Source organism: Chenopodium album, chromosome 11 (genome assembly GCF_948465745.1).
Source record: "Chenopodium album chromosome 11, dcCheAlbu1.1, whole genome shotgun sequence".
Lineage (NCBI taxonomy): Eukaryota > Viridiplantae > Streptophyta > Magnoliopsida > Caryophyllales > Amaranthaceae > Chenopodium > Chenopodium album.
Genome location: NC_137844.1, coordinates 57,616,873 through 57,627,334, shown reverse-complemented (window position 1 = coordinate 57,627,334; position 10,462 = coordinate 57,616,873). Strand labels below are relative to the sequence as shown.

The 10,462-nt window shown below is 33.8% G+C and overlaps 1 protein-coding gene across 1 annotated transcript; it reads left to right on the top strand.

Moving 5' to 3' along the window:
• Positions 1-595: 595 nt before the first annotated feature.
• Positions 596-2,987, top strand: LOC145569389 (protein HAIKU1-like). The gene has a single exon (XM_081628735.1). It carries the CDS (start codon positions 1,279-1,281, stop codon positions 2,398-2,400), a length of 1,122 nt encoding a protein of 373 aa, XP_081484861.1. The 5' UTR covers positions 596-1,278; the 3' UTR covers positions 2,401-2,987.
• The last annotated feature ends 7,475 nt before the right edge of the window (positions 2,988-10,462 follow it).

The window sequence follows — 10,462 nt, the reverse complement described above, 5'->3', positions numbered from 1 at the left end:
GGTTAATAAACATTTACTCCATATGTTTTCTAATTTGGCATTAATTTAGATTTGTATGATAAAATTATGCACAACTCAGTATAATTAATGCTATATTTTCATTAGTTTTTTTTTTTTTTTTTTTTTTTTTTTTTTTTTTTTTTTTAAAAAAAAAAAAATTATATTTAGTTTTTTATATATAGCCCTAAAAACTAAGGGTCTGTTCACTTCAGCTTAATTTCAGTTCAATTCAGTTCAGTTCAGCTCCTAATTTCCTTCTCTTATAAAATATTTATTTCAGCTTATCTCACTTCAATTCACCTCTAAATCTCTAATCAGCTCAATTTAGTAGATATGAACATACCCTAAGTATAATATATTTTTCTATCGAGTATTAACAAAACAATCGCTTAATTTCTATTACTCCGTATAATCCATATATTGTATTAATCCGTATTTCATCATTATTCCATATAGTGGGACCAAATGACCCCGCAACCTTCGGTTTTTGAAAGTTTGCCCACATTCCCAACTCGACTACTCAAATAATTCCCCTGGATTTTTATAATTTCCTACAAATAATTTCCTAATTTTGTTGATAATTTATTCCCAGAAAATCACTTTCATTTCGTTATTGACCCACTTCCCTGCTTCTCTCTCCTCCTACTAGATACGTTACCCCCAATTCAACTTTCCTGTTTTTTGCAAAATACAAAAGAAATTCTGTTCTAGGGTTTTCCATTTTTTGCTATTCAATTTCGATCTTCCCTGAAATTCCCAATTTTCGTGTGAACGCTAGTGTTTTGACGAAGATTTTGGAAGGAGAAAAAAAGTGTATTTCTGGGGTTTTTCTACAAAGAGGAATACATTTCTACTCGCCTTATACTTCAATTTCAAGCCACAGCTATTTGTAGTAATCCCCAATTTTATAGTCTGAAAGCTAGAATTTTGTGGGGTTGATCCTTCTGGGTTTTGATTGGCTTTGCATTTTGGTGGCGTAAAGTTAATTGCTTGTTTACTCTTTGTTTTAACAGTGACCCATTTTCAGGGTTTTGTTTCAGAAGAGATCTGGTGCTGTAAATTCATGTGATTGCAGGAAAAGGGTATGATTTCTGGCTTTCTGTAATTCAGTTTTTAGTCTGTTTTTATTGGCTATATGCTTGGAGTTTTTGTGGGATTATTGGGATTAGGACTCAATTTTGGGGGGATTGTGGAACAGTTGACTATGTGTGAACAGTAGTGAAAGAATTAGTTTGAGGTTCATATTGTTGTGGCTGAATTTGGTTAAAGAGTTTGTGGATGGATAATTCGAATATGTCGAAAAATCGGCCAAATGATTACTTGGGTGTGAACAAGATTGGGAAGAACATTAGGAAGAGTCCATTGCACCAGCCTAATTTTGTTAATAGTGGTACTACTAATAATAATGGTAACAACAACAACACAGCAAGGCAGCAACCACAACCCCAGGTGTATAACATTAGCAAGAGTGATTTCAGGAGTATAGTTCAGCAGTTGACAGGGTCGCCTTCACGGCAAGATCCTTTGCCAAGGCCGCCTAACAACCCCCCTAAGCACCCGAGTATGAGGCTTCAGCGCATTAGACCTCCACCGTTGAATCCTATTAATCGCCCTGCAATGCAGCCAGTGGTGGCAGCTCCGGCTCCTATGCAAATGCAACCTCCGCCTCAAGGTCATCATATGGCACCACCTCAAGTCCCTTTCAATAATCGACCACCACCTCAATTTGGTCAGCGTTCTCCTAGAGGGATGCAGCCATTTGCTCCTGGTGATGCAGCTTGGGTAAATCCAGCACTCTCTCCTATATCAGCCTATATGCAGCAGCTACAAAGTTGTATCGGTGATGGTGGCTCTAGACCGAATCAATTTCAACAGCAACCGCAGATGCCAGGACAATATCAAACTCAACCTCAGATGCAGCCACAAGCTCCAAGGCATATCCAAAGTCAACCTCAGGCGCATCCACAACAAGGTCCTGGGCATTTTCAAGGTCAAGCACAACACCCTATGCATCAACAAGTTCCTGGGCATGTTCAGGCACAGCAACCACCATCTCCTGGTTTGCTTCCTAACCCGAACATGCTACCAGGCCCACCATTGCCTTCACCGGGATCAAATGGTCCTGCCCTTTTGCCATCACCAACTTCCCAGTTCTTGTTGCCTTCACCAAATGGTTTCTTTAACATGTCTCCAACACCGAGGTCTCCATATCCTCTCCTTTCACCTGGTAGTCAGTTTCCACCGCCATTGAGTCCAAACTTTGCATTTTCACCATTTGGTCAATCTGGGATTTTGGGTCCAGGCCCTCAGCCACCCCTTTCTCCAGGATATGCATTTCCTTTATCACCATCTGGACTTTTCCCCATGTCAAGCCCAAGATGGAGGGATCCTAGCTTTTAGAAATTGTGAATGACTTGTTAGATGGCTGCGGCATGATTGTTTAGAAGGCAGGCACATATCCTTCATTGTAGGATTCATTTGTATGTTGTGCATTGAAATGACATGTACAATCTGATCTTAGTTGTTCAGTGGAAATTATAGCTTTTCCGTGGCCCTTTGTCCATACTGATTATTGTGAACATGAGAGAAGTGGATATCAGCTGTTAGTTGTTGGTTCTCTGGCAATGGAGCCCTCTTCTTGTTGCTCTGGTATGATCACACAAATCTCAAGAGGAAGAGGCAAGATAACCACCCAAACAAGCTGGCATATAACGTCTCAAGAGTATACTATGTAAGCAAACTAGTCAACAGCTTAGCATACCTTCATTGTTTTTTTATTTTTTTTTATTTTTTTTTGGTTTCTTTTATTAGGTAACTTGTTTTTCGCATTAATATCATGTAGAACAATAAGCAATTTCAGCTCTTTACCAGTTGCTTAGGCATAATGGTGTCTATTGCTTCTGTAAAGCTAATTCAGTGCTTATAGAATCTAATATACATGTTTTTTTGGGGGTCCATTTGTGATGCTTTGTTTGAAATTTGCAATATGCAATCTGATTACTTTGTTTCTCTTGTTGGGTAGGTAGATCATCTCGATACTTGTATGTTCCTTTTGCATTTGCATTTCCTTTACATATTATATCTCAGAATTGAGAGCCATGAGCATGCTGCTCAATATATTCCTTTGTTTTCCCTTGTTGGGTAGGTAGATCATCTCTGGTACTTGTATGTTCCTTTTGCATTTGCATTTCCTTCTCAGAATTGAGAGCCGTGAGCATGCTGGTCAATTTATTTGCTGTGTTTAAAGCTCCATAGATTAGAAATGTTTCCATATTGTCTCTGGTTTTGCCGATGTTGTTTTCAAGAGCTTGTTATGGCATTGTGAAGTTGGTGTACTAATTAGCCTTCCTTCAATAATTAATATTTTCGGATAAGCAGCTAATTGACCTTCATTGAACAATTGCTTGTTGCGGAGTTTGTCTACTCTTTAAGTGTAAAGATCAATGTAATTCTTTTTGCAGAGCTTTGGAGTCATCTTAAAAAAAGTACAGGCATAAAAAGGTCAGTGGCTTGTAGAGAAGTATGCTACAAAATTAGCTGATAGAATTGATAATTGGGAGTATTGTGAGTGATGTTGGGTATATGGTATGTTAATACATCATTGCCTAGGTATCAATCGACATATATCTTTTTGTTAATGCATTTAATGACAATCTTGTGTTGTTGGAGATCTGTGGTAACTTTACTTTCGTCAATGGTGGTTATGCAAGGCGTGATAATTATTGGTTTTGTGAAGTAGATAATTAGTAATTTGAGGCTGCAGAGATCAAAAGAAGCTTAAGGATGACTGTTATTCTGAGATATTCTACTAATCATCATCATATATACTTAAGTCAGTGTTAAGTAGATGTGAACTAGAATTGATGGGAAGCTGTAACCCTGTAGGATAAGGATAAGAATAGAATACAAGTATTCTGTTAACTATATGTTGGTTATATGTCTATAACAATATAAAGCAAAGGAATTTTAGGTGATTTTTACATAGTGAAGCAGTTTTCAGACTATATCATTAAGGATTTTTGGGACTGAAGTCATGTTTTTATTACCTAATTTCATTGGAAAAAAAAATACAACAATGGAACCTGTAACGCTGCAAGTGGGGAAAATAATGTATTATGTGTGTGGAGATGACACATCAGAGAGTCTCTTTGGAACATATTATAATGAACTTAACATCAATGACTTAACTTTGCAGTGAACACGAGATGATATTTTAATAGAACAGGGAATAGAGCAAGATAATACATTGAGTTTATTGTCTGTGATTTGATTTTGAGAGCTGAAGGATATATTTTTTGGAACCCTCTACTGACCTAACCTGAATGACTTGGTGCTTATGATATTGAACTAATGGTTCAAAAAGTTCAGGAAAAGAAGAATTGGGTGATGTTAAATTGAGAATTAAAGCATCAGAGAGCATGCAGAGTGAACTGAAACTGTTAACTTGAATTAGCATAATGTCATTTTTTGTTTTGGTTTAATGCTTTGAACTTCAACGTTAATGCTAAGAATGGGTTCTAAAGTAATTAAGATTAGTTACATATTTGACTTAAGTGTTTTAACCATATTTCTGGAGCTCTCCTTAATTACGACCCTTAATTTAGCCCTTGAATTATTACATTGGTACACCTTGTCAGTGGATACTTCCTGTCATGTTTCAGTTTGAGTTTTCTAATTGTCAATAATCTTATAATCTATGCATTTGATGCACTGGTCATGCAAAAGGTATTATTATGAAAAGTCAACTAGGACAAATTTTAGGAAATGTATGGAGTATGATGCTTGTCGTTAGAGATTATTATTTTGTTCCTGCAAGTTAGGCATCTTACCTTGTATTCCCATTAAATTGTTGTACCCAAGATTTTCCAATTATTTGCTCAAAGTAGGTTTGACTGAGAAAGATTTATAGCTAATTATTTATTCTTGTTCAACCTTAGCACCCATTTTGACTAAGCTCTCAAGTTGACCATCCAAGTGATGTTTTTAATCTACATTATTTTAGCGTTTCTTAATCATGGTTATTCTGTCTTAATTTTGTAGTGTGTATCTTGAATTCTTGAGATTATATTGTCTCACGGGCTAACATGTGCTAACGTTTCTCTGATTTGGAATATTTCTGTGGTAACCCCTCTATTAGGTCTTTTGCCAAATGACCCTCGTTTGACATTCTCTATAAATTTCCTGAATTTAAAATAAACAATGGTAACCTTGAACAGACTTCATCATCTACCAGGCTATCATATTCTGAAGTGATGGAGTCTGTTAATCATTCTTGAATTATGTGACTTATGTGAGCAAAAACTGTAATGCTTTTGATAGTTATCTAGCTTTGACTCTTGTCAGGATGAGCTATTTTGATATTTTCCGTAACTTCTCTTCTTCTGTGTAAGTTTGTGTTGGATGAGAATTTAGGCCTTAAGAGAAAATTATCTATACGATAGCTTGCAGGAGCATTTTCTCACAGTCTGGTTTCTGTTTAACATCTCCTTTCTTTATGGCTGAAGAAGATTAGAAGAGAGAGGGTCAGGTTAAGCTGCTAGTATTGGCTTTGAAATTATCTGAAAGGATGTTTGAGCTTTTAGATTTTGTAAAACCTGCATTTTTACAGTTATTTTTGATGTTTATTGTACATATTCACGAGTATGATCTTGGTTGGCATTGAGCGAGTTTGAATTGTTTAAATTATTTTTCAGTTTTACCTTTATAAATTAATGATTAAGTTTTATTTACTGTTCTATTTGATTGGTAACAATATCTTTTAGTCCATTGATTTCAGAAACGAGTATTTGCAAAGATGAGAATTGTAGCCTGCGTATCTACTTGCTGCTCTCTCTCCATGCCCATCTATCAAAATTTATAGTTATTCTTGAAGTTTATTAGGGCTCAAGTTAAATACAATGTTCTGCTCTGATTTCTGAAATGAGTGTATGCTGTTAGGTGTTTTGATTCCTATAGTTCTCTATAACTTTAAGCATCAAATCTTGTATAATCTTGATTGTTTGATTCGAAGGCATCATCACGTTCTGTTTTGACATATTTGATTATATATGTGGATGATCATTTCAAGGGGTTAGAGAGCAGATAAGGGTGTCGATTGAGTGGTAGTTAGTGGTAGTTATTGAACGAACTGCACTTTCAATGACACATCTCGTGTGTAAGGGAAGCAGGGAAAATTTGTATGCAAGCTAGGTTGAAGTATGTACTTTGTTGCTTTCCCAGTACTGACTCTTTCTTCTATGCTCCTGGAGTTTTTGTATTATGGTCTTCTTCAAAGTAAAGTGATTCTGGCAACTGGAAACTTGGCAAGGGCTGCCTAAATGCACTAGCTGTATAACCATTAAGACATAAGCATGCGCCTTCTTGCAGAGCTTTGCCCTGTTGAATGTTGATGGCATCCTAACATCAAACTTATCTCAAATATCATCGATTATTATTAGTTAATCAGTTGATGACACCGATTGTACCCTTCTTGATAGTTGATACCAATCTTTTGAAATTGTGTTTTCGACTTCTGTTTCATCTTAAGCTCTGGAGATGATGTGCTCTACTGCTCTGATGCCATGGTTGCATTTTTTAGCTGCGTCAGCCATTTGGTTCCATGTCTTATTTTGACTGCCTTTCTGGGTTTGCTATCCGTTCTTGCAGATTTTACTTCTTTGCCCATCTGTATTCAAGCACCAGCACCACTCACCTTCCTTCTAATTCCCCCCAATTCAATCGTCCAAACTGTTTCATTTCCTTTCACTTTTAGTTACACTATCAGAAGATTGAAACTGTCGCATTCCGTGTTTGACCTGTATTGAATGTCATATGCATCTCGATCTCATATTATGCTAACGGCTTGTTTGGTAGACATCATCGTTTTGGTGAGTTGATTGCGAGCAATGAAACTCTATTAATCCACATAAAATATATATATAAAAAAAAATAAAAAATAAAAAATAAAAACAGTTTCAATAATTCAATCTAAGACATATAATAAATTGTTATACTTTAAGCCATTAATTTTTCAAAATATATTAAGAGTGATTGATTTCGTCCACTCTTTTGAATTAATTTATTATTCTTTACACTTAGAAGTATTATCCAAAGAGGTCAGCATTGAATGCAAATGTTTGCAAGTGCGCATGGATTTGGACGGCTTTATACAGTTATGTCTTTCCACTTTTGCTTTACTACTAAGCTTGTACTTGGAATATTCTTGTTAACATTTCCAGTTTTGCTTTAGGCATGTTTTTTCTTCATGACACATCATTAAAACACTAGATCAACCTAACCTATCTTATAGTTATAGATGGGCACCAATAATTAACATTAACTATCAACATTTTCAAACACACAAGCAACACGACTCACCGTTAAATGCCCACATGATTTAATTCATCCACATAGTAAGGATTTTTACGTGTGTCTTATTCACTAGATTTTAACTTATTTAAATGTTTTTAAATTTAGTTAAATTTACTAGATTTTATTTTAATACCTTTGTTTTAACTTATTTCATGAAATTAGTGTTAGTGCACTCTGTATTTGTCAAATTTTCCTTTTGTGAACTTAACAAAATTTATTCAAAAATGTCTATTTATGAGGTTATGTAGGCAACAAAACAAAATATGATACGGTTGCTTGGATATATGTGGTGCTCCACTCAATATGCTAACCATTTTTCCTGTCAAAGTCCCCCACGAACACAATCAAGCTTTGAATTTGATTTCTTGGAGGTTTATTTCTTTTGGCTCCATTATAGCATATCATAGTAAAGGAATATATATATATATTTCGTATCATATTCTAGCAAGTAGTAACAAACCACCAGGACAAGGCCGCTCAAGCATGGATCAAGCGTCCTTCACATTGAATTTGATGCGACCCTAAGCACAAGTAGATGTCGTACATTATAATTAGTTTTACTAAACACGTTATTCTCATGTTAGTATCTCCAGCTACGACCATTAACTATGTCATCGCATTCGCAAAATAAACAATTACACCAAAAATGCTCCAAATGTGCTTAAGATTCTTTGTATAGAACTAACCCATCAATCCACCATTTCTTTTCTTTCCCGGTTAGGAAAGTCAATTGACACATTTGAAACCAATTACTAATTTTTATTTTTCAACTTAAGGAAAAAAAAAAACATTTATTGACAAAATGTCAAAATTTGTTGTCAAATGGGTATTCAAGTATTTGTTGCAAATACAAGTTAAAACCAAAATAAACCTCTGCTTTTAAGAGGTCAACCTGTCAAAGGAGTTTTAAGAGGAAAAAAAAAATGTATGCATGTTTACGCTCCTTTATTCAACTTGTATATTATCCCTATGATTCCTATTATATTCCTCTGGCATATAACAACCAAATTTCAACACAATAATTATATCGGCAACAACACCAACAATAATGGTAGAAAATATTAGTGGTGTTCTCAAGTTGCGTGCTTATCATCTTCAATTGGTTTCTTTGAAAAGCAACCCTAATAAATTTCCCTCCCTCCATCAACATTTTACCATTTTACATGCTTCAAATCTATCTCACTCCCATCACTAGTCAATTTAAAAGGTATGTCACATAAGATAATACCATATTTTTTTTAAAATTGTAAGGCTCCGTTATCTTCACCTTAAGCAAATACATGAAATACTCTTTCTGACTTGTAATCTAGTTCTTGGTGTGTACAGTGTAATATCGTTTGAACCACACACTAGTGTCACGACTAAATCCATATATTAAAATGTATTTCTCTATTTTTTCTTTTTATGGATTTCTGATATGGTGCACCCAAATATAAAAAGGCGGTATTTGTAGCTTTTATAATTAATTCAAGTTGTAGTACTAGTACTAACTATTAACGTCCCTCTCAAATTAAGAGTCTCACGTTTGTATCTCTATCAAAATTAATGCAAGTTGGCAAGTTGCTACCAATCCAAAACATGTTTTGATCAAAATTCATAAGTTAATACCATACTATAAAGAAAGGTAGGTGGTGTTATATTGGCCTTGTCTGCCAAATATTAGAGTCTTTCACGTGGGATCTTAGGCTATCAATCAAATTCTCCACCCAAAAAAAAAAAAAAAAAGAAAAAAAAAAGAAAAATGTGTGATCACCATTAATTCCACTTCAAATCTAGCTAATTTGGCAAAGAAGAAGGGAGAGGGCCAACTCAAATGGATTAAAACCCTAAAGTTCTTGGTAGGTTAGTATATGCCTATAATCACACAATTTCATGACTATAAAGTAAAAAAGTCATTGGAGTGTTCTATAACCGATTAAAAACAGCAAGTCGCCTGTTTCTAGTGATCTGAACTAGAAAAATCATATTTTTTTTCTTATTAAATATACAAGTATTATCCAATTCATTTAAGTTATGACCAATAAATATTCACGTGATTAAAAAATAAACAAACTTTTAAGTGAATATTCAAAATACAATACGGAGTATATACGTGGTATTAAATTTAATTAATAGAGTAAACTAATTTGTAATCCGTAAACATAATTGTTCAATAATACGAGTAATAAGGTGAGGAATAGTTTCAATTAATGAGTAAAAAGACGGGGCTTTTTAGTTTTTACAAGTTGGATAATGAATTATAAGGATCTAATGCTTTGGCCCACAAAAATGTAAGTGACCCAGGCCATGGATATAACTATATCCTTGCCCCCACCTTCTCACTTGTCCAGACGCCAAAAGTATTCATTACTTTTTTATTTTCCTTTCTTTTATATTTTCATCTATTTATTTTTATCAATACTATATATAAAAGTAATCACTGAATTATCCCCTAAATTACACATGTTGCACCCACATTAAAAAATTTCCCGCCAAAATATTAAGATAATTATGTTAAAAAAATATCTACAACCTAAACAACCCCCAAAAATAGAATAATAACAACTTCTTTAAATAAATTATTACTTTTTCTTTGTTTTATGAATAAATAAATAAATAAATAAATAAAAAGAGTGAGATGAATAATTAAAAAAATAAAAAAAAATAAAACAACGAATAAGAGCCATAGTAAAGTAGCGATTTTTTACCCTTAAAATTTCTAAATCAATTAAACTGAAATTTATTGTTCCTAATAGCAAATTACCAAACTAAAAAACTTTATTTATATATTATGTTGATTTCCTTAAATCTTACTCTATATGTCTCATCTATATGAAATTGATAACATAAATTGATATTTAAATGTATACAAAACCTATAAACAAATACAAACTTAGAGTATTTTATAAAAATATATTTTTAGTGAATATTCGAGCGTTATTCGGACAAAGAACTAATTTATGAATAAAAGATAGTTAGAGATCCTACATTTTGACTTTTGAGAAGTGGGAGAGCATCTTATAAGAACTCTTTACAAATTGCTAACTTTTGGAAGCTAAGAGATCCATATTATATAGTTTGACTTGAATTTTGTGGAATTAGATTAATGTATCAAACTTGTACGAAAAAAAAA

Excerpts from the sequence above, each read along its gene's own strand:
- LOC145569389 (XM_081628735.1), top strand. The coding sequence starts at position 1,279 with ATGGATAATTCGAATATGTCGAAAAATCGGCCAAATGATTACTTGGGT.